The sequence below is a fragment of the Thermobia domestica genome, chromosome 5 (assembly GCF_964235325.1).
Source record: "Thermobia domestica chromosome 5, izTheDome1.hap1.1, whole genome shotgun sequence".
NCBI classification, from domain to species: Eukaryota; Metazoa; Arthropoda; class Insecta; order Zygentoma; family Lepismatidae; genus Thermobia; species Thermobia domestica.
The window spans coordinates 181,263,987-181,290,648 of NC_137458.1; the positions used below are offsets into that span (position 1 = coordinate 181,263,987).

The 26,662-nt window shown below is 33.9% G+C and overlaps 1 protein-coding gene across 1 annotated transcript in view; it reads right to left on the reverse strand.

Moving 5' to 3' along the window:
- hgo (homogentisate 1,2-dioxygenase) overlaps positions 1-26,662 on the reverse strand; it is a 720,105-nt gene that overhangs the window by 251,254 nt on the left and 442,189 nt on the right. The window contains exons 4-5 of the mRNA XM_081759460.1: positions 7,653-7,833; positions 1,881-1,960 (exon numbers count right to left, since the gene is read on the reverse strand). Coding sequence (XP_081615586.1) covers positions 1,881-1,960; positions 7,653-7,833 — 261 coding nt within the window. The remainder of the gene's footprint in view (positions 1-1,880; positions 1,961-7,652; positions 7,834-26,662) is intronic.

Consider the following 26,662-nt stretch of genomic DNA (forward strand, 5'->3'; position numbering starts at 1 on the left):
TAACTTGGTTCTACTTCATTCATAAATTCAAGAAACCGAATTGCTTCAACGAAAGGCAAAGGAAGAAGATCCTTTGGTACCATATTACTTATTTTACTTTCAAGCGTGCGCCAGGTGAAGCGATAATCGGATATATAGAGGTAGCAGCACCTAGATTATCATCTACGTTTCTGAAATAATAATAATAAAAAAAAACACTTTGATTGCATTAGGAGTTCACAATTTAGTAACAAAACATGAATATAGAATAATAAGTAGAACAACCCACATTATGCTTTATTTTTGTTTAATTATGCTTTATTTTTTCCAAATAATGCTTTATTATGCTAATTTCAATCACTGTTTTACATTAATCGTTTTCCGGAAAATTTACCGTCTTCCGTTTTTTCAGAAAATTTTCCGTCTTCCGTTTTCAATTTTCCGGTTCCCGGAAAAAATGTTTTCCATTTTCCGTTTTTCCTGAAAATGTCCGGCCATCCCTACCACATACTCAACATGCGTTCCATTCCTGAGTTACAATGCATTGGTCTCTGTTACACATGCGGATGTAGTAGGACGGCGCCATTTGTCATACTGCCTCGTGGAACCTTTCGCCAACAGTTCTAAATTTGAGATCCGGGAAATTCATTGGCCATCAAGATACAAGGGGGAATCCAGAATTTTTAAGCAGAAATCTGAGTATGTATATATACAACTTCTTTTTACTCTATTTCTTAAGTTCAATGTTATAAAGCTATAAGTTTTTGTGTAATTTAATTATTGAAAATATTTTTCCTTTCTAAGTGTAATGAAACTAGGTATCTTTGTTAATAAACGATACATTTCAAAATGACCAGACAAATGAATTTATTAGAAATTGTGTAACCATATTTCAAACGTGGGGCACAGATAAATTCATTTTTCTGGTCATTTTGAAACGTATTGTTTATTAACAGAGATGCCTAGTTTCATTACACTTACGATTAGAAAGGAAAAATATTTTCAATAATTAAATTACACAAAAACTTGTAGCTTCATAACATTCCAAAATTGAACTTAAGAAATAGAGTTAAAAGAAGTTGTATTTTTATACGACCTTCTACATAATTAAACGACGTATATTTGTGTATGTATAATAACTTATATATAATAGTGTATATTAGATAATTATGTATACCACACTATAACTGGGCCTTAAGCCTGTTGTATTGCCCTTATGAAATAAATAAATAAATAAATAAATAAATTGCCCGGGTTTGCCTTAACGTAAAATTATCTTCAATTTGAAGAAATATGCGTAATTGAAAACATTTATTGAACAAAATTTAAAATAAAATTTAACACTAAAAATAATTTTAGGTTAATATATCTCATTAGCCATAGTGCATCTAGGATGCGAAATCCTGAAGAGATACAGAATTTCCTCATTTAATATTTTTGAAAGAAGATTCATCCCATTAATAGCTCCCCGGAAATGTGTGTGTGAATAAAGTTGTACTATTGTCGACAGTTTGGAAATAAAATACGCAATTTATAGGTATAACTAAGTGTATTTCATATCTAATTAATGAGTGAAGTAGTGGTTAGTAGTATATCTAACCTTCCGTAGCATAATAATTATGAATGTTCAAATATGTGAACTCTCTATGTTAAAATATATGCTATCGAAAGTTTATATATCAGAGGATCTGCGAAATGCCAATTACATTTCACAATTAAAACACACACACACACACAAAGAAAGAAATATTAAAACATAAGTTTAATTCGCTGTAATCAACAAAATTATCTACATAAAATTATTTAACAGTAGAAAATATAATTAGATACTCATCTTTCTCTATTTTCTAATTAATTTTAATTGATTAGAGATTAGATATTCAAATAACTTATTTTCATACCTGAATAACACAAATTTCATTGGGCTTCACACTCATTTTCCCAAACTCAGTCGTTATATAAAGAGCTCCATACTGGGGAACTGAAGCAAAAAAAATAGCAGAGAGGTAACACTATGTTAATTATGAGGTATAAAATAACAATCGTATAGGGTCTAACTTACATATCAAACATTTGTATGTCATGAACACACACGTCAAAAAAACTCCTTTCAATGTATGTCAATTTTCTTCTTAAATTTCTAAATGCATGGATAGAAACTCATTTTAAAATTATTTTATTGATATTTATCCTCTCGAAAGTTGCATCACACAAACATTCATCGAGTCTTGTGAAGTGTCAACAATACACACATACCCAGTGGCGTGCACAAGAAGGACTGCATTTAAAAGAAACCTGAATTTAATATTAACACCTGAAGTTCAACTTACCAGATTAATATACTACTGGACCATACCCCTCAGAACAGCTCTGACGTAACGTGGAAATAATCCACAAAGGTTATAGATGGTAGCATTAACCAGAATATTACACCTTCCGGGTGCAGTAAATGACTCAGTTCCACCAGAGAGGATGAAGGTGGAAATATGTGCCAGATTCTTGTCTATAATACAGACCACGAGTAGTGATTTATGTTCAGGTCAGGGGACTTGGGGGCGAGGGAAAGTGTTCAACTTTATCCCCATGTTTCGCAAACCAGTCTGCAACAGCTGCAACTGTAGAAATAGACTTATTATGATCTTGGATATGGTGCCATTCCCCAGAAACATTTAAAATAGCAGAAACTCGATCGGTAATCGTCAGCACAAACCCATTGAAAAACAGGATATTGTAACCACTGCATTACGAAGCAGCAGCCATATTTCACGATTGGGCTCACTGGAGCTCATACTCTTTTTTGTTCGTACGCTACACATAAACTCGGTTTCTGGTTTGAAATAAAGAGAACTATGTTTTATCCGACCAAATCACACATTTCGACTCATCAGTAGTTCATGTTGTATGTCTGCCACACCTTTGGCGTCGTGCTATAGCATTCAGGTCCCTTATCAGCAGTTTCACTTGTACATCACGACTTCGTATGTGCATGCCATAAGTTCACGGTGGAATCTGATTGTCGATACAAGCTGTGAGAGGTGCTGTTTGACTTTCTCCTTCGCCTGCACAACAGACGCACGATAATTCTGAGTAATAACTTGCTTCTATGCTCCGTGAGACCTGTCACTTAGGGTTTCCTTCTGTACGGTAGGAAATTCCTTGTTCTCTACTGGACATTGCTGGAATATGCATTTCTCAATGGCGTAAATGTGGACATTGACATAGACCGTGCTCTGTGTTTTCTCGTGTTCAAATACAAATTTTCGAATGGTATATTTATTTTTCGGACGGTCTTGCTCTGAAACTATGCACCTTGCTACACAGGTCCATTTAATTTTCTTTTTATGTGAGGAATCACCTCTCACAGTTTGTCGGTACAGTTTATTAATATCCTTTATATATAGGCCCCATACACAGATACAGGGCGAACCACTTCAAATTACTCCATGTTCTTCAACTAAATTAGTTGATAGAAAAAGCTAAAATTTTGTACAAAACAAATATCAACAAAGGAAGTAGTTCCAGTAACTCGCAATATCAATAGATTAGCAGTGTTGCCAACCTATCCTAAAGTTGTATTATTTATAATGACATTGCGTCAGATTATTACATATATCAAATCTACATCAAACGAAAACTTACAATACTACATTTATTATTTTGAACTACAAACTAAGGATTATACAATATCACAAATATTCAAACTTCGGCGGTTTGTACAATAATAATAACACAGCTGTAACTTAGCATCTGATGCAATGAACGTCATATGATGCGAAATAGGAAAAAAGCTACACAAAATTAAAATTTGATAGTTTAAAAATGCTTTATTTTGAAAAAAGGCATCATATGTAAGGATTTATATGGTTTGTAATAGATGAAACGACCATAATGATTGTACAGAAATTTGATATCTTTCAGGAAATACAATTAACTCTGGTAAATTTTGCAGCACTGTTTAATATTATCAAATTGTAAGAACTTGTAATTACAATTACTAAACATAAACACTATAATGTTATAGTAAAAGAAAATAAAGCAACAATCATGTTAAACATTTCTCACAAATACGCCATTTTAAAAAAGGGCTGCAAACTTTATATGCTTATCAAATCTTCGGGACGATTTCAGATACAATATTGCTCTAAAGTTATTATGATTCCTTTGTATATTAGAAACTATATACCTCCTTACATCACTTTACATATGACACCTGCCTAAGGATTCCTTTTTCGAAAAAGATACTTTCTTAAAAGTCAAATTTTCAGTTCCTTGTATCACTCTTTCTCTTCATTCGAAATGCTTAATATCATGATCGTCCATCCGACATAAGTTACCTTGGTTTCTCATCAAGTAACCTTGAGACATTCAAAATTTGAATATTTGTGTTACGGTAGTATTATCTAATTGGCAACACTTGACAATAGTTGTAGTATTGTAACTTTTTATTTAACATTACATTTGAAATGCGTAATACTCTGACGTAATGCCATTTAAAAAAAGCTAATAAACTAGAATTAGATTCCTACGATGACAAGCAAATCTCTTGCGGGATGGTATGAATGCGCCAGCTTGATGTCATTATGGAATAGAATATTAGTGTTCTTTTTTATATATATTTTCATGATTAAAGGATGTAATTTATTAAGAAAACTGTAATATGTAACAATTATGTAATATTTTTAAACTTAATTCATTTGAAGGTAAGTTTTAGGACTTAGGGATGTGCTAGGGTGTTGTACGAAACTGAGCTAGAATCTACAATATTACCCAAATGTTATTATTGATTCGGATGGCAGTGCTAGTCCTAGCATCAGGACATCAACTTATGATACATGTCAAGTACAGGAAAAATTAAAATACAGTTATAGTATGTTTTCAATGAAGCTAAACGAGTATCACGTTTAGAGCCAAACTCCATGTAGATACCATTTATGCCATGACACTCTTTCTATTGAATCTATGAAGTCAGCTAATCTCAGACGACATTTGGAAACTAAATACCCAGAACACAACAATATGTCTCTATAATTTCTCAAGATAAAAGCAGCGAAGTTGGAGAAAGGTATTTAACAGACTCTACAGAAAAATATTTTTCTCTAAGCCACAAGAGAATGTGACAGGAGAAATTGTTTTCACCTACCTGTGTCACTATCTGCAACCGTGTATCTGGAATGTCGGCGCCTAATAAAATCAATAAAGTGTTTCTATTAAAGAACATAGTGAAATGGCAGGATTGAAGCAGCTATTGCAAAAATATGACTGTAGGCAAGGCGAATTGAAGGTGTTACTCTCAACACCTTCTCAACATTTAAGTCATTTCTGGTGACCTATGAAGAGCTGCCACACACAAAAAAAAAAACATATATTCAGTGAATGCCTTAGTGATTAAGCGACTATATGCAGAGATTACTTACCTTCATCAGATTCTTAAAACTAATGAATAAGAAAGTTTCTGTGTATGGTGTGGTACAACTAAAATTTTCTGTGGAAGAACAAGATGAACTTGTAAATGTTACTTATAATGGCCTATTTGAAATATTTTTATCAAGAAATGTACACTTAATCGTTTTGCATAAAGATATTTTCTAAGTATAAGAAAAAGGTGAAATAGCATTGAAATAGGTAGTTCCAGTCTATGACATATTTTTGTGAAAAAACATATTCAAAGATTTGTTTCTTGAGTAGCAAACCTAGAAGTTTCCTTGATGCTAACCCTGATGTACGGCTAAAAGTAACAAATATAAAACAGAAGTGGAAAGAACTGTCCAAAATAAAAGATGTGTGACTTTTCCCTTGATTTTTTGACATGCTTTATAACATTAATATAGATTTGTAATTTAATTGACAATAGTGTTTCTTGCTTCTCAACTACTACTTCAACGAAGATACCAGTATTTAAAGGTGTGATATCTCCGTTACCGTAAAAATAAAGAAGGCTTCCACCACATGCAGCACTTGATCGCACTTTACAATGAACAAAAAGAAAGCTGGTTGTATTCATTCGCCTTCAGCAGATCCTTACTCCTAGTCTGCTTATGTACGGTGTAGTTTCACATTACTTGTTAAATATAAGGTACGGGCTGCCGCATTAAATTTATTGCTTCAGTTTCTTAAAGTAAATCACATTATGCTGCAGCTGTTGTTTATTTGTGACAGGCGAAAAAACTTAGTTTTCAGAAAACTTGGTCGTAAGAAAACTAGTCTCAAAAGTAAATTTCCTTGTGGATATTTTTGTCAGAAGTAATTCACACTAAATTATACGGTTATTACTCAAATATGTATATATGAAACAGTATCAAAAGCTCGCATCATCGTATTTGAGGAAGTCGTTCGAAACAAAACACTCTCAATAGTGATCAACCCTTGGGGATTTTTTTAAGGACAAATAAGTTTCGCCATATTGTGAGATTGTTCATTTATTTATAGAAAATGGACAAGTTGCCTGGGTCTTTTTGAGAAAAATCACTTGAAAATCACTTGAAAATCTCAAAAAGAATAAAATATCCCTTGTGGATTTCTTCAGGACAAATGAGTTGTCATGTTGTCAAGTTAATAATAAAATATTTATTTATGAAACATGCACACGTTTGCTTGAGTCGTTTTTGAGAAAATTGTACGAAAAAATCCACCCAAAGAGCAAATCACCATTTGTGTACTTTTAAGGATAAATTAGTCACTTTATTAATGAAACTTTATATTATGAAGTATGAACAAAATTGCCTGAGCTCTTTCTGAGAAAATCACTTGATATCATCACATCCCCAAAAGTAAATTATCTCTCCTAGATTCTTCCTAGAAAAGCGACATATATTATAGTAAAGGATTGATCATGAACATTGATTTATGAAATACGTATGAACAAATCGTTAGAGCTGTTTTCGAGAAAATCGCAAGTTTTGATTTCTATCCTTCAGTACACTACCCCTACTTTCAGGATATTCAAAACGGGGCGTTCGGAAAGGACATTCAAAGAATACCCCTAGACAATCTTATAAAAACCGTTGAACGTTATGGTCTCTAGGAGAGTGATCCGTTTTTCCGCATGTACATGAAACAATCAAATCCGTTGACATTTCGAGCTCGACTTTTTCTCACGATTACGATACTTTCTTTCCTATCATCAGTACACAGAGAAAAATCTGTTCTCCGGACAGCGGTATATTGTACAAATATACAGTATCCTTTTGCTTACTATAGAAATCAGTACGAAGCATACGTTATCCGTGTGCCACATAGGGACTGCCCTTAGATGTTACATCATGCCGTTGCAGGATGTCTGACATCTAACAGTTTTCCGTATATCACATGCATATACTTATGTTACCTTCGTCAGCTATATGTTATATACGTCCATTTGTATGTGAGATCCTGACCGCCTACATTGTTTCATACAGAAAGTACGTATAGATGGAACACTTATACAGAAAGTATTATAAAACGTGCGTTTTCAGTTATACGTCTGCTGTACGTTAAGTCCAAAAACTTCAGTAATTACACATGTAACCTATCTTTTTAAGTATGCCAGCTACATTTTTTTCTCAGTGTAGAAAGTAAAAATGTCACAAATTTCTGAACAGGGAAATATAAGTCTATTTGTTAGCTACAACTGAGGAACTTATAGCTTTGTTAATACACGTAACTAACGAAACAAAATTAAAGATAAAGTGATTTACCAATTAGGAAGTCTCCATCAGAATTGTAGAAGCATTTATTACTCATGGAAGTATTGCACATGTATACATGAATTGCCATTCCATGTCTCGTCCTAGGATTTCCTGCTCCACAAACAGTGTGAATTCCCGAAACAAAATCTACTTCCTTTTCTGTGGGAAAATCAAATGGCATCCACCTCATCTGCAAAATTCGAAACTCGATAAAGGATTCAATATTGCATAAATTTACAACTACGTCTACACATGCATCTGAATACAGGGAGTGTGGAAAGTCCTGCAGGAAACAAACTCAGCAAGGTTGTTTGTTAAATTTATGAATACAAAGTTTTTGAGATAGGAGAAAGGTTTCATTTTAATTTTCTAGACAAATTACTCCATGACACTTACACTAGTAATCACGTGTCTCGAAATGACATCCGTATAGGAAAATGTACAGTACATGAAGCGGTTTGCAAATTCCATAGTCTTGCGTTTCGCTGTGGAGAAAGTTCCAGATACTGTATGGTAAACGACCTCCAGCATAAACAAGTATCATGAGATGGTGTGAAATATACAGTACAAAGCTATGAGTAATACGAGGTGTGACACACACACAAAATGAGACTGTGCAGTTTGAAAAAAGAGAGGAGTTAGCAACAACTGTTTTAGTAACGTCATCTCACATACTTCCTCTATCCATGTTGCCAGTTTCGACTTAACCGATCACGCCAGTTGGGAATACTGCGTCATTGAGTGAACACGTGCAACTACATTCTGCCGGAAAAATGTCTAATGTAAAACCGAACAGCGAATCAACATCAAGTTTCTTGTGAAACTTAAGAAATCAGCCACGGAAACATATTAACCGTGACTTATGAAGATGAAACTTTGTATAGTACACGTATGATTGAATGGCATAAGCGGTTTTCAGGGGAAAGGACAGTGTGGAAGATGATGAACGTGCTGGGCGCCCAAGTCAGCGGTTACAGATCAAAACATTGACGAAGTTCGTGATATGATCCGGGGTGATCGAAGATTAAGTGTTCATGTAGTGCTGGAGTTGGTTAACTTGGATAGGGAAGCTCTTCGACGCATTTTAACTTATGAATTACACGAGGAAGATTTGTGCGAGAGATGTGTCACACACGGCCCTAACTGTCAAGCAGTTTCTGACCAGCAAAAATATTACTCTGATGGGGCATCCTCCTTATTCACCTCATCCTCCATGTGACTTCCTTTTTTATTTCCTTAAGTTAAACCGTGCTTAAAAAGAACCCATTTTACCTCAGTTGAAGAGGTTCAGGCCAAACCGGAGAATCTCCTGAAGGGCTTTCCAAAAACCTCGTCTCAGAATTGTTACCATCAATGGCAGCACCGAATGCAGAAGTGTGAGAATTCTGACGGGACTACTTTGAAGGTGATAATGTCACAGGTGGAGAACTGATTCTGTAAGTACAATAATTTATTGGATTCTTGTTTTTATGTGTGTGTGTGTGTGTGAGTGAGTGTGTCACACTTCGTGCGTTAGATTTTCCATTCATTGGAAGGTCTGAAACTTGTGATGATATGACACAGACAGAGCAAGAAAGCATAGAAGTGGAGTCTAATGGAATCACTTAGAAGCAAATTTGTGATACTTGAACCTAGAGACTATGCTCAGGAAAATTGTACTCCCATGCGCAATAAAAATTGCGCGTATACTGTAACTCACGATTTTTCGCATTTATTCCATTTTCCTTACGTTTATGGGTAAAATTCAGTTATTAGTATGTGGAGATAATAGAAAGCTATCCATCTAAGGAGATATTTCCAAAATATATAATAAAATAATAAAAATATAAGCAAAAACCAAAATTATGCTCGGTTTTGTCTATACTGGCAATCATGATTTCTAGCGATTTTTTCAGTATCAGAGAACGATTGCGGAGGGAAATTGACAATAAGCAGTGAACGAGCTGGCGGAAGGAACTGAAAAGTGGAGTAAAATACTGAATTTATTGGTTTAAACCTAGTGTCTAGATGGTTTGCCAAATATAAATTAGCTTCTGTAACCAAGATGGCGTACGGAAATGTAGAAACAAAGAGGAAATATCCTGTCTTGACGTTGTAAGTGACATGCCCTATGGATATTAGCATTTATTTGTTAAGAAAAACAAAATCAAAAGCTGGTTTCCATGGTTAGGTGGGTAGCGTGGTGGATTAGTAATTCTTACACTATTTTGACACTAGATCGAATCCCATCCCACCCCATTCTTTTTTTTTTTTTACAAAACATTATAATTTCCTTGTTAATAAGAACCGAAGCAATATAATAAGGACATAACTTATTGATATTTTGCTGTAATGACGTATTTATCCAGGATTAGAGTACTATTGGTAATAAGTAATGTTTTCAGTTCATGCTGTTGTATAGCTTCTCTCATCCTGTTTTCTTGGGAAAAGAACAATTTTGTCTCCAACAAAGTGTGAAGGATATATACGGACATAAAAAGATATCTTAGTACCAAACGTGATTTATCGTGATGCAATGGACTAGTTTGCCTTTATTAAAAAAACATCAAAAAAAAATAAATTATTGAAGTTGGCTTCTCTTTAGCTTTTAGCTAAAAAAATACTTTTTCTTTATAAGACTGTACTTTATAAGGCAAGGTCATACCCACAAATTTAGCTAGGGAGTGAAAGATAATAGATTATACAAACATTTTACAGGTTTAGGTACGTGAAACACCAATAACCCATGGTCTCGCTTATCCGATGTTTGTTCCACATACCGTATGATCCGACATATCATTGCAGATAGCACCAATCGGAAAGAAGAACTGCAAGTTGTGGTCTTAATCTATTTTTCATGCTCTAGAGTCTATCGCCTAGCGCGCCAGTCTACACTTGACTCATATGTCTATCATTCAGTTCAGACACGTATTCAGGCTTTCTATTTGGAGGGGGCCCAATACGAATCCTTGTAAGCACGTAATTCTAATGTTTTAAAAATATCAATAATAATAATAATAATAATAATAATAATAATAATAATAATAATAATAATAATAATAATAATAATAATAATAATAATAATAATAATAATAGTAATAATAATAAAAATAATAATAATAATGCAACATTTCTGTATTTCTCTTAAACTTTTTTCCTACTTTTCATTTATAAACCAGTTTACTTTGGAAACTGCATTATAGCATAAAAAAGGAACATATTTTCGAGAGAAATGTAACTAAAGAAAACTGTCTGCTACGTATATCACATAACAAAAATAGTAAGAACACATTGAGTGTATCGTTCTAATTTATTAAAGTTAAAAACAGAACGGAAACGAAATGTTATTCCTATTTAGAACTGTTCTTTAATTGCACCTGGTATAACGGCATTACTGGTATGTTCTTAGAATTATAACAACACAATAGCACATTGCCCAAAGTTTGGACACTGACTCCAAGTAAACTCTTATAAAAGAACCTCAAAAGGGTAAAAACAAGTTTATTAAAAAGTGCTTGAGTTTCGGAAGGGGACAGCCCTCAGGCCCTTCACGCTGGATACGTCCCTGATTCAGTGCAGTGCATTTATTTGTTATAAAGCTTGATTATTAGATGGTAATATGTAAAATTATATCATAAGTTTTACTTTTAATAGGTCTTTTCTTAACACGTCCATATTATCCGGCATTCTGCCTGCCTGTTTATGTCGGATAAGCCAAACTCTACTGTATTTCCAACGCTAGCATATACATGAACTAGAATTGTATCGTCCTAGAACAGACAAAAGTGTGAAATGCTTATATTGAAAGGCTGGAATAAAAAAAAGCATAAGTACCGTTTTGGTAGCGTGAGAACATTAAAAACAATTCAATATATTTCCGAGGTATCAGATTATCATCTTATTGTATCGATGTGTATGCTTTTTTAAACATAGTTTTAAAAGTCATACCATTCGCAATATTCCTAAGGAAATTGAAAGAAAAACTCCTCTGATCCTCTTGTAGCAAAGCGGCTTAAGTGCATGGTCCGAAACCGATTCCCACGTTAAGGCATAGATAGAGTTCCCATATTTCAATAACGCAAATCCGGGACGCTAGTAAATTACGAGAATCTTTGAAATGCTTAAAATTGAAAGAAGTGTTGAATACTAAATTACTTTCCTCCATTAGATAGAGTTGTTCAGGTATTACGTTATCACATTTTTATTCATTTCACTAGACCTTCTTCCAAGGACGCCGATTTCTGTGTAAGTCTGGGGGGCCCATTCAAATGCAGAATTTTAAGACAAATTGCACTCAAATTATGCCAAATATTGTATATTCATAAATACAAAAGGGTCCACATGAGCTTTGCGGGGGTCCGGCCCCCCTGGCGTCTAAGGTTCGGCACCCTTGCTTTCTTCCTAGTTAAGCAAACGTAAGCAGATGATTTACTCCCTTTCCCTGATAAGCAATTTTTTTTTCGCTCAAGATCTGTTGTGTTTCGTGAAATAATAGCAGGAATTTCCTGATTACTTAATCATCTAAATGAATGTTTTCACTTAGAGCCATTCCGTCGATTCGCGTTGCCTAGGACTAAAATAAATTAAGGGTCAATAATGAAGATAAGACTTCCATATGAATCGTGAAGAGACATGTGGATCGGAGATCTTTCCTTGTTCGAACTTTGATTTTTTCAAATCCATGATGGGAAATTATGAGTACAATTTGTCTTACAAAACGATGGTTTATTGCAAAATACTTTGACTCAAAGAATAAATTATAAATTATAAACTTGTTACTTTTCCTGAAGAGTCTAAGTCTTAAATGAGACGGAGGCTCTCGAGCGTAGTGCTTGGAACGATTGACTCACTTGTTCTACCTTCCCGTACGGCAGCCTTGATTCCACTTGATCCTAAACGGATTATTCAGAAGTCGAAGTCAGAAGATGTTCCCTATTGTTCGAAAACACTTTCGGTCAATTACAATCTGCCTCACTTATGAGGGGACAACCAAATGCCGTAAGCGACGGTGGACCACCGATAGGCAACTACCAATATGTCCCCAAAAATTGGCGGTCCCGCAACGACGATAGGCGGTGGTCCCACTTTCGTTTTGAAAATTATACCACCAGCGGCAGAGAAGCGACAGAACGCCAACGAACCACAAAATTATTCCCCTAAAATACGATAAATCTCCTATATGCGTAATTTGTTTGCATTAAGGTGTCTAAAAACATTTTTTAAAAAGCAAAAAAGTACCCTAAGCTGCGAGCGAACCACCAACCTTATGGTTACTAGTTGCGTGTTCTTCCGAAATCGCCACGGAGGCAATAATGAAGACCCAGCTTGTATAGTGATAAATCGTTGAAGTCTTTTTAATATTTCTAATCAGAGTGCCCCTTTAACCGTGTATATTCGCGATAACTGTTTGGAATCAGATCAAATGCACACGCCATGTAATTTTATAATAAAATGGCAAGCGTCTATTTACTTTTTTCATAGTTCTCCCATATTCACTTGCTAGTGATCGGCGACAGTTGCCATCTAAATTCACACAATTATACGCACCCATCTCAAGATTTTTCACTTCATGATGTAAAGGCAGGAGTTACTCTTCACCACCGGAGCTCAAGAATTGTCCTCATAATAACAATAACCCCAGCTCTCACCAACTGAATTTTGTGGTGGACAAACACCATGTGCATGGGTTTTCCCGGGGTTCTCCAATTTTCTCCCACTTTCTTCATTTCACCATTTCATTCATTTCTCATCATCATCGTCTCCTTTAGCCTAGGCGGTATAACCGTGAGTCGTAAAACATGAAGATTTGATTTCAAATAATTCCAACCCAAACAGTTGCAGAAGTATGTCATTTCGAATAAAACAAACTATTCTATAAAATTCTGGGTATTATTATTTTTTATATATACAATTCTAGCGGACTTGATTTCTAAATCGAACGGTAAGAAGACTACATTCACTTTCTTATTATTATAGATTCATTTCAATTGAAGCAGTTAAAATAGTTGGGAAAAATTAGAAAGCCATACCCTATATTCCAGTGTGCCACAACCGGATAACACGGCACACTGGCGTGCCCAGCAAAATTAACAGTGTGACGCAAACTTTTATCTATTATTTACATGAATATTTGTCGAGTTTATTTTATTTATTATTGTCAACGATTCTTCAAAGGATCAGCTGTCTGTATACAGTTAAACAAACAAGTATCACATTGGGGGAATGAGTGTAATTATTTACTTTAATAGTATTAGAAAGGTATATTTTCTTGTGTTTTCTACCAGGAATAACTGTATCCGGTCACGAAAGCTGGGAGTAACAACAAAGAAACCCGATGTGCCAACCACACACCACCCTATAGTCGTGAGTGCCACAAGTAATTTTGTCTCCCCTAAGGGCACCCTAAGGGTTGTTGACTTCAAAGAGAGAGAGAGAAATAACTTCAGTCCATTGCACTCACATGCTTAAATAAATAAATTATGTAAATAACTGTTTCGTTTTCTGTTTATTATTATTATTATTATTATTATTATAAATTTCTTAGGAAGTTGACTGCCATATGTATGCACACAGCTCTCCCGTGCAGCGTCTCGTGTATGATTTTCAATACACAAAGTATATATTCCAAGTTTGTTGTGTTCGTTCTATAGGTGTGTTTGTAATTAGATGCATATGTCGTAGAAGTCAAAATTTAATGTCCACGCTACGTGTATGCAAGAAATTTATGAACAAAGACATTTATGTCGCTAAAACAAAGGGCAAAAGTAAAGAATTACTGGCGGGTTGTTGCCCGTAGTATACAGGTGATAACGGTTAACAGTGTTAAATTTAAACAAATGGAGTTTTAAATAAACACGAATTTAAGTGAAGGCTCAGGAGTTCGCTAGAATCGTTACAATATCGAACCCCGTGAAATGTTCAACAGATACAGTGTATTAATGCTCATTTCAATGCAAACCTATATAGGCCTACGCACTTCAATACTCAACGAAGATGCAGACTATTTATGAGTTGCAGTACCGTATTAAACTCTCTCGCCCACTATATTCTCCTAAGATGTCTCCCAGCGATTACAACATTTTTTGCTATCTCAATCACTTCCTAGTAGGATAGCTTTTCCTAGAGACCACTGATTAATCTGGTATTGGATGTTTCACTTTCTTACCTTTGGAGTTGACAGTCATTGGTTGGACATTTCACACGCAAATATCTAATATTAACAACGTTTCTTCTATAACTTAGCAATATTGTATTATTTCTTTGTATTATTCATTAGCTTGGTTTGGCTTATTTAAACACTTTTCTCTTTGCACCTATACGTGAACGTTGGATTAAAATACACTAGCTCTCACCGGGAATGAAATCCAGAACCGATGCACTTGAACCATTTAGCCACAACAAGGCACATTTAAAAAGAAGTTTCGATTTTAGGAAAATTGTGATTAGGTGTAACATTTAAAAATATATTTAATGATGGGTACGGAAGAAACGCACTGAATTTTCTCGCTCGAATTTCTTAAACTGACTCGTGTTAGGCTGCAGATATTACTGAAACATTTATTTGGTAAATGCGAAAAAATAATGTTTTGGAAAGCTTTGTTCGAAGCAACTCACGTCCAAAAGTAAAATACCCATTGGTCATATTTCTGTTAGAAATAACTTATGCCATATATTAGAATTATTAAGGAAATAATTGTATGTGACTATGAGGTCGCGTCGATGTAACAAAGGTTAACGCCATGTCGCGTCGATGTAACAAAGTGTAACGTCATGTCGATGTAACAAAGGGTAAGACTGGAAAGACTCTCAAGGTCGCGTATGTTCTTTTTACTGTTCCTGACACAAATCTGAAGTGAGTTGTCTGCTGTTCAAGAACGGGCAGGGGAGGTGTAACAAACAAGAACATGAACTGAAAACAATAGTTCTTTCCAATAGCACACGAATTATAATACTGAATAAATACGTCGATTAAAGGATGCTATCAATAAGTTATTTCTTTATCATATTGTTTCAGTACTTACTAACATCAAAATTATACACTTCCTATAATATTTTGTAAAAAAAAATGGGATGGGATGGGATTCGATCTCGTGTCAAAATAATAAAATAACTACTAGTCCGCCACTCTATCCACCTAACCACGGAAATAACGTTTTGTTTGCTCTCTTTTTCTTAACAAATAATACTCATAACCATGGTGCGTATCGCTTCGAACCATCTAGACACTAGGTTTAAAGCAATAAATTCAATATTTTCTTTCCAGTTCTTTCCGCCAGCTCGTTCACTGCCTATTGTCAATTTCCCTTCGCAATCGTGTCTTGCTACTGAAAAATCCCTCGAAGGTATGATTGCCAGTATACACAAAACCGAGCGTAATTTTTTTGCTTACATTTTTATTATTTTATTATATTTTAGGAAATATCTCCTTAGATGGATAGCTTTCTATTGTCTCCACATACTAATAATAATTGAATTTTACTCATAAACGTAAGGAAAATGGAATAAATGCGAAGAATCGTGACTTACAGTATATGCGCAGTTTTTTCTACGCATGTGGGTACATAAGAAATGCAAAATACTACAAGTTAAATTTTATACACGATCTAATAGACCAAAATTGTGATACACAAACAGAATATTGTGAATAAATGCTCATTCTGTTGCAAAATGGTTTAACCTTCTTTCTAGGATTCTGTTTTCACCATATGAGGCAACTCGTGTGATTTGAAAATGTGAACAAGCAGAACTGACGAATTTATTGGGCTGAAAACCCACACAAGTGTGAGGTACATATGTGAGGTGTGTGCACGTAGTTTCAACGGACCATAGTATTGGTTCATTTTTCTTCAAAGGAAAACAGGGTAAATGACAAAAGCTATTTAAACATGCTAAAGATAGTGCTTGTGAGAGATATTGAAATGATAGGTATAATCAATGAGATCACGTGTAACAGAATGGACCACCGTCACATTTTACTCTTAAAGTTGTGCAGTTTCTTAATGAACAATGTCGGAGGAGATGTATCGACCGAAAGGACTCACATTAGCCTGCAAGATCACCAGACATACTTCTTATAATTACTGTCTTCGGAAACAAATAAAGAGATGGAAGGTCACGTGATTCGGACAAAACGTTAAGATGTAAGTTCTCGCTGCTGAACGCGACGCTAAACCACAAACTCAATTTAATAAATGAAAATCGAGTCGTATGCACAGAAGCCACCTAATCTTGATGAACCACAGCACCAAGTGATATGATTTTGAATGTCTCGGTCAAACACAATTAGCACACAATTATCGGTTTCTTAAAAGAAATTTAAAAGAAATCTGCAATAGTGTTTATGAACTGTGCACAATTGGAGATATGTTGATGAATCTTAAAAACAGAAAAACAATTAATGTTACCGAAAGTATACAAAACAAATTGTGTTAATAAATGTAACAGTTTTTAAGTTACAAGGTTTTACTTTCTTGCAGAACTTCATGAAATCCATATAGTAAAGATGGCGAATATAGCACCAGTTATTGATTTATCCTCTAGGAATACGAAGTAAAAAATACAAATACATATCATAATTTAGAAAATAACCTACAATTCAGAAAGTCAAATTTTATTTTAAATTGTATTTGATTTGAGAGTTCTTCCATTTTCCTTACCGTTCTTTATTTTTCTCTTTATTGTCTATTTCACACTAACCTTATTAGCTGTATATTTGTGTAATTTGTACTTTTTTCTCATACATTTTGAACCTTATCTAATTAATTTTTACCAGCATGGAATCAGAATAAATACAATAGTTACAAAAATTACAATATTCTATGAATATTATAGAGAAACCAATTAATACAGTTAAAGAACTACGCAGAATGATTATTCATGGTAGGTAGGAGCTTAGGTTACATTTTATCCTATGCAACAACATAGTAGACATATAAAAAATGACAGATTATCATGCTTTTATTTCATATTAAATATTACATTAATTATTACACATAAAAGAGACCTGAGGAAGGAAGGAAGGTGTCGTACTTTTTCCTAATGTATGTTAAATAGTATGGTAAACAGACTAAATGACAACAGCTAGTTAAACATGCTACAGATTAAGATGGCTTGTGCCAAATCTTAGGATAATAGGTATGATCAATGAGGTCACGTGCAACAGAATGGGTCACCACTATGTTTAATTCCTGAAGTTCGATAGGTTCTTAATGAATAATTTCGGGAGACACGTGTGAGCCGAAGACAACCCACACCTTAGCCTCTAAGATCACCAGTCACACATCATGTAATTACTGCCCGTGGGAACAAATAAGGAAGCGGGAAGATGATCAAAGGCAAGGGCCACCGGAACTAACAAATATTGCACTACATGCAAAAAACTGTCAATTAATGGTGTGAACTTGCTAATATGAGGTTTCCAATCGATACAAATTTTGATGCATTAAGAAAAATGGTGTTATGTAGAACTTCACACGGGCAAATAATTGCATACCCCTAAATTTGAGAACGATGTACATTCATGTGCATTATATCTTGCGTGAATACCGTAGTTCATGATTTTTCGCATTTATTGCACTTTCCTTCCGCCTTTAGCTAAAGTTGAGTGATTAGTAAACAGAGATGATAAAATTGTTTATGTGAAAATGCTCCCAAAAGTAATAAAGGTAATAAAAGATATAAGTAAAACATTAAATTAAGCTCGATTGAGTGAATTCTGGCAATCGTGCTTTCGTGGTATTGTAGTAGCGAAAGGAAATTCAGAATTTCCACTAAAGGAGATGGGTAAGAGACGGATAGAAGGATATGAAGTAAAATGTTGCATCTAGTTCTTTAAATCTAGTGTCTAGAATGACCGTCAAACATATATTATTTTCTGTAATCAAGAGTTCGTACGCATGTCACAAATGAGATTTTGTAACATTTTTAATAATTTTATTTACACTTATTATATTGCGGTTATTACTATTGATAAACTAAAATTATTTCAACTTATTCACATATGTTAAAGGTATTCAGATTTATATTTGTAAATTCGTTTGTATGTGTATCAATGTTAAATGGTATTAAACGATTTAGTTATAAGTAGGGACAGTATACGAAACAAAACTCGAATACAAACGGTGCTCGAATTTCAAGAATACACTTACACACACAACTTCAAGTGCGCCGCAATTCTTTCGTAAGCCTGCCATACGCAGTGTTCGTACTTTGAGGGAAATTTCATAGGTAAATTTAGCAAAAAGAGAAAAGGGGATTTTTTCAATAAAACATGACAACCCAGGGAAATTTTTACACTGACAAATTCACCAATATATCTCACACATATTTTTTTAATTGTTCTTCAAAACTAAACCAATACAATGACAATAGTTTGTGTGTGTTCAAAGTAGCATAATTTTCACCTATTGCTGGCTGGGTGCATTTGTCGTTTTGAAAAAAAAAAAATGAAAAAAATGAAAAAAACGGAAGCATAAAGCAAATGGATAAAACAAATGTGAAAATGGAATTTTTAGGTTTTACTCACAGTTATGCAAGCTAGGTTAAAAAGGGCGGTGACGATGAGAAATGAATAAAATGGTGGAATGAAGAAAGGTGGGAGGAAACGGGAGAACCCCGGAAAACCTACGCACACGGTGTTTGTCCACTACTAAGTTTACTTGGCACGAGCTGGGAACGAACCCTGGACCTCACCCACCAGAGATGAACGCTTTACCACTGAGCCACTGCGGAAGTATGGTAGAATGAAGAAAATGGGTGGAAACGGAAAACAACCCAAAAAATCCACGCACACGGTATTTGTCCACCACAAAGCTACTTGATATGAGCTAGGATCAAACCATGGACACCATGCACCGGAGGTGAAGCCTCTACCACTGAGCAACCGCGGCCCTAAACAAATGTGGTTGGCACTTTCTTTAGTACATCCAGGTTAATCTTACAATATAATTTTAGGAACTGGACAATCAACAACTCTAGGGAAAATTTCACAAGAGCAGGGGAAATCTTGTCTCAGTCGAGAGAAATTGACATTACAAAGTCTCCCTGAAATACAAAGTCTCCCTGAACATACGATGTTTTACAAGACTTTTATTTTACAAGACAGATCATTCAATATTGTTCACCTGCATTGAATATGGCTGCACCTACTAATCTATTTTGCATTGACCGTGTTTTAAACATGTTTCTTGCCATAGTTAGATTTAGAATCCTGAGTTACGTAACCACTCGAGACAGGGACTAATGTCTATATTGAACTTATGTACCCCTGAAGTAATAATAACGCAAGTTGAGACAAATTTGGACTTTGACACTGGGTTTGAGACGTCATAGGTCAAAGGTCAATGCCCTTGGCCGAGGGTCAATGACCTAGGGCAACTTAGGAGCATCCTCTCTAGATTTTGATAGGGGTACCTTGGCCCATCCTCTAAATTTTGACAGAGATACATAGGACCACTTCCCTTAAATTTTGGAAATTGTCAAATCTAAAAATTTGTTATGGTAGTCTAGGACCACGGTATGTACATCTATCAGTATTGGGGGTCCATCTCCTTCCCTTTCATGAGTAAAAAATTGTCAAAAATTTAAATTTCGGAAGTTTTTAACCTAATTTATCCCCTTTGATGAAGTCTTTTAATTACATTATATGGTCGTATACAGGGATTCATTCCTGTTCATAATATGCTTACATCGATGCACCATTTTAAAATTTTGACAGGTGTACCTTGGCTCATCCCTTAAATTTTGGAAATTACCAAATTTAAAAATTTGGTATAATAGTACAGGACCTCAATATGTATTAGTATAAATTTAGGTTCTCCATTTCGTTCCTATACGTGGGTAAAAAATTGCCGAAAATTAGTACGATCACGTGTTCGGTTATTGACCCATTTTATTCCTTTCATGAGATCTTATTACCGTATATGGTTATATGGGCATGTATAGGTTCTACTGTCTAAGGTGATGTAATATGATCACTGGCAAAGTTACTGTTGATGCAATTTGATTGGCCCATCACTATCTTTTATGCAATCTGATTGGTTGATGACTTTCAAATCTTTGCGACTTGGTTAATCACTATCTTTCGTACAAATTGGCTGAGATTTTCAAATCTTTGCTGCATTCAGCTTTAAGTTTTCTTTAACATTCATCGATTAGTGTTTAAAAATCTTGGTTTGAACATTTTCGTTCAACATTTTGCACGCACTAATAAATATGATCAAAAGTTTATTTCTTAACCGAATACTTAAAAATCAATAAAGTTTGACCGTTAACTGTGAAACTATTTCAGTTGAAAATTTTTTGAAAAATTTTTCGGTTCGAAATTTTGTGTTTGAAAATTTTTAGTTTCAAAATCATTTTTAAACACTTCTTGCTCAATAAATTTTCGTTTCAAAACTTTGGTAATTTTGTTTTGAAATATTTAATTTGAAATTTTGGTTAAAATTTTTCGTTTTAAAATTTTTTGTTTCGAAATTTTGTTTTAAAATTGTTTTAAAATTTTTGTTTGAAATGCTTCGTTTGAAAACTTTTTGCTTCAATTTTTTTTGAAAATTTTTAGTTTCAAAATTTTGTTTTAAATTTTTTGCTTGAAAATTTTTGAAATTTTTTTGAAAATTTTCAGTTTGAAATTTTTTGTTTGAAAAATTTTTTGGTATCAAAATCTTGCTTAAAAACTTTTTTGTTTAAAAATGTTACGTTTAAATGTTTGAAAATTTTGGTTTGATTTTTTTTTAATTTGGGCACCCATTGGTAAAGTACCGGAACTGTTTAGAACAAAAACATATGGCAACACTTTTCATCATAATGCAATAGTACACGTCAGAACATGGTAATGGAACGTCATCAGTTTTGCATCATATATAAGTATCGTTCGAGATAGTATTCATGATAACGACATCACGGCTTCTTGTATGCAGTTTCTAAACTTACTTGATGTGATGAAATCATTTACCAAGATTACTGATTTACAACCGAATATACCTTATAGAATATCAGATAGCCAAGTTTTCTTACAATGTTTGGATTTAAAATAGTAATGAAGCTCGAAACTGATATGAATATTATTTTACCATCAAGATATTTCCCATGAAAGCTTCAAAACAGGAAGAACTATTACGTTCCTTAAACACTGGATCTGTATCTTTATGCTATAAAAGACTCGTTGGGCGCAGTCATCAATTTCAATTTAGTACACAGCCTCATCTGTAAATTTGGTTTGATCAGCAAAAGCTCTATGACTTGTGATGAAATCATCAATGCAAACATCAGCAAATTCCTTATTAGTCTATATGCTATAACCCCTTAAATCATTCGAGGAAGTGTGTTTCAGCAAGAAAGATGTGCACTTCTAACGATAAAGAATTCCTCTTCACAAGCTACTATCCGAAAAATATATATAAAACAAAACATGTGATGATTGGTATCTGTACTACAACGTTTGAACCTGTTATTCGATTGGGCAAAGCAGAACAATTTGGTGTATAACTGAACTTTGAAGAATGACAGATGTTATGTACACGAATCGACCAAATGAATGATTCTTTCATGATGAGCTAAATGTGACCATAGACAAATCATTAGGTTCAAATCATGAAGTAGGGCTAAATACCGTCCTCGAGAAGAGGATGGTGCTGTTACGTAAAAAAAATACATTGCATGAACCCAGCAACATGGTGTATCTAACGCAAACGGAATGGACCAAATTCACCACTGTATTCCAGTGTGTAAAACATGCAGTGGAAGTGTGAACAAAACAAGTATATTCCTGAAAAAGTACTAATTTGAAAAATGTGTATGCATATTGTACAACATGTATCTAGACGGTGAGATGGTGTTCAACATAGTACGTGGGTGAATACCTGTATTGACAAATAGTTCATTTGTGATCATGTGGACATTGAGTTTCCACCTTTCGATATTGCAATAAACCTTAAAAGACTTCAATTAGAACTAAAATATACGCTAAAGACAAACTAGTGCAAGAAGTAAAAAATAAATTGTATCGACAATATCCAGATCCTTTATCTTGTATGGATGTATGTGATTAACCAGTGCAGTGTAATAAAATAATCAATTTCAATGATTTGTGTTTTTCATTTCAAGTACAACGCCATGTTCTGACGTGTAATACAGCATCATGATAAACAGTGTTGCCAGATGTTTTTGTTATAAACAGTTCCGGTTCTTTATCTATGATTGCACAAACTTAAAAAAATCAAACCAAAGTTTTGAAACAAAAAATTTTACAAAAAAATTCAAAAAAATTTTTAACAAAAATTTTCAAGCAAAAACTTTCATACAAAATTTTGAATCGAAAAAATTTTTCAAACAAAGGTTTCAAACAATTTGAAAAAACAAAAATTTTGAAAAATTTACAAAAATTTCGAATCGAAAAAATTTTTCAAACAACAAAGGTTTCAAACAAACAATTTGAAAAAATCAAAAAATTTTGAAAAATTTACAAAAATTTCGAAACGGAAAAATTTTTCAATTTGAAAAAAAATTTGAAAAATTTTACAAAAAAATTTCGAAACGAAAAATTTTTCAAACCAAATTTTGAAAACAAAAAATTTAAAAGAAAATTTTGAAAAAATTACAAAAATTTTGAAACGAAAAACATTTTTAAAAATTCAATTAAAATAATTTTACGTTTCACGGTTAACCGTCGAACTTTTTCCGGCATTTAAGTATTCGATTAATAAATAAACAGTTTTAAGCATACTTATCTGCGTGCAAAATGTTGAACGAAAATGTTCAAACCAAGATTTTTAAACACTAATCGGTAAATGTTAAACAAAATTTAAAACTGAATGCAGCAAAGATTTGAAAATCATCAGCCAATTTGTACGAAAGAAAGTGATTAACCAAATCGCAAAGATTTGAAAGTCATCAACCAATCAGATTGCATGAATCAGCCAATGAAATTGCATCAACAGTAACTTTGCCAGTGATCATATTACATCACCTTAGACAGTGAGTTGTGACTAAATTTCAAAGACTATGAGCCTTTAGACTATGAGTCATAAGATTCAATAAGGTTACTTATCAGATTTCTGAAAGCTCAAGATAAAAATCAACCACCGCCAATGATCTTAGACTACGAGTTGTGACTAATGTTCAAGGTATTGTTTCATACCAATCGATTATTGAACGTTCAAACTAAAATTTTGCTTATCACAATTCCCGAATTTAAATAATGGTTCTACGTATCTCTCTCGATATACCTGTTTTAGAATTAACCATATAATTATATATTGTACTTAGGTCGCAATTAGGTTAATTGTTTATCTTAGAAAGAAATAAGCAGCGCCAGCTGTGATCTAGAAACGTGTTATTTGATGACTACCAAACTTAAGAAGTACTACAACAAATTTTGAAAGGAAATGAATCGCTGTATACTACCTCATCAAGATCAATACCTTCCAACTGGTACAACGTACTGTTTACGTTTATATTTTGGCCCATAGGAAGGAATTATCAAGATCAATGACGTAATTTCATTTTGACAATTCTCAAATTTAAGCAGACTGATCCTAAAACGTTTACGAGGAACGTATCAATGAACCAATGTCCTGGATCCATAATCCCATCATAGGTCAAAAACTAACAACGTGACCATACTAATATTTGACAATGATTTACCCAAGGAATGGGATACCACACAATTTTTGTATTCATATTCTAAGAACAATAACCAATTATTGATTTGACAATAAGAAATGTACCCCTCCAAAAATTTAAGATTGATGCACAAATATACCTGTGTCTTATGAAAAAAAGTAATAAATCCTCTACTTATTCAATAATAAAGCCGTATCAAAAAAAATGAAATAAGTCAATAACCTTAGAAATTTTAATATTTGACAATAAGAGGGAGCAAAATGGACACTAACATTTACAATGGGTTCTAGAGAACGTTTGCCGAATTTTGTTATTTGGTAATCCCAAAATTTAAGAAATGGTCTTATGTACCCAACAAATTTTAATAAGTGAGCATCAAAGTATAAAGGAAATGAGTCCCTGTACTCATCCATATAACGTGTTAAATCCTTATCAAAGGAGCCCAATTACCTCCAAAATTTACATTTTTGACAATTTTTTACCCATGAAAGGGAAACAGATGGACCACCCAAATTTATAGTGATACATATTAAGATCATATATTATTATACTAAAATTTTAAATTTGACAATTTCTAAAATTTAGGAGGTGGGCCAATATATCCCTCCCAAATTTTCAAAGAGATGCACCAATACATCTTAAGAAATAAAATAGACCCTTTATACGTTCATATAACCATATAGGGTAATAAGACCTCATCAAAGGGAAAAAATGGGTCAATAACTACCGAACTTTTATTTTTGGCAATTTTTAACGGTAAAGGAGAACGAGGCGGTCCACCCAAATTTAGAGTGGCATATATTAAGGTCCTATACTATTATACCGAATTTTCTAATTGCACAATTTCCAAAATTTAAGGGTGGGCCAATGTACCCCTTCCAAATTTTCAATGTACCTATGTCTTAAGAAATAGAATAGACCCCTGTATACATCCATATAACCATATAGGGTAATATCGAATAAAATGGGTCAATAACCGAACACGTGGTCGTACTCATTTTCGGCATTTTTTAACCCACGAAAGGGAACGAGATGGAGAACCGAAATTTATACTAATTCATATTGAGGTCCTGTACTATTATACCAATTTTTTAAATTTGGTAATTTCCAAAATCTAAGGAATGGTAATACTATATACCCCTGCCAAAATTATTGAGTGGGCCAAGGTTGTTATGTCTTATGAAAAGGAATGAACCCCTATATATGCCCACATAGCTATATAAGGTAATGGGACCTCCTGAAAGGGGATAAATTAGGTAACCCCTGCCAAAATTAGGGATGGGCCAAGGTACTTATATCTTATAAAAGAGAATGAAAACCTATACATGCCCATATAACTATATGAGGTAATATGACCTCATCAAAGGGAATAAATTGGGGCAAAAACCGAACACGTGGTACAACATATTCCTTAGGTTTACATTTTGGCAAATTTTTACCCATAAAAGGGAACGAGGTAGACCTCCCAAATTTATAGTGGTACATATTGAAATCCTGTAGTATTAGACCAAATGTTTAAATTTGACAATTTTTAAAATTTAAGAGGTGGCCAAGGTACTTCTCCCATAATTTTAAAAGGGTGCATCAATGTACTCATATCTTATGAAAGGGAATGGACCCCTGTATACGACCATATAGCCATATAAATTAATAAATAATAACACCTCATCAAAGGGGATAAATTAGGTTAAAAAAAACCTCCGAAATTTAAATTTCTGACAATATTTACCCATGAAAGGCAAAGAGATGGACCCCAATACTGATAGAGGTATACCCTGGCCCTAGGCTACCATAACAAATTTTTAGATTTGGCAATTTCAAAAATTTAAGGGGGGTGGTCCTATGTATCCCTGCCAAAATTTAGGGGATGGGCCAAGGTACCCCTGCCAAAATCTAGAGGAGTTGCTCCTAAATAAATACCCCTAGGTCATTGACTGGGCCAAGGGTATTGACTTTTGACCTATGACGTCACAAAGCCCGGGGCCAAAGTCCTAATTTGTCTCAGCTGGCGCAATCCCTACTCCTGACAAACTACGTCGAACAGCTGATTTACTTAATCTATATATATTATAAGTGGTAAAGTTGATTCTGAAATATTATCGCAGATTCACTTTCGTGTTCCTCCGTGGCGAACTCGCTCTCCAAATTTACTAACTTATGAGACTCCTAGGTTGTCAATTCTTAAGCGCTCTTTATTTTCCAGACTAGCGCAAGATTGTAATACAGTTCCAACAGGATTCAACATTTTTACTACGGAACGAAACTTTAGAACTCAACTGAATAGAATATTGTTAATTTAGAGGTGAACTTTCTTTTCTTAGTGTTTGTTCTTTTTCTTTCCATACTTGTGTTTTCAATGTTGGTGTGATTCAGTTTCAGCCAAATGGCCTTGTGCTGTATGAAGCTTAATCATTATATAT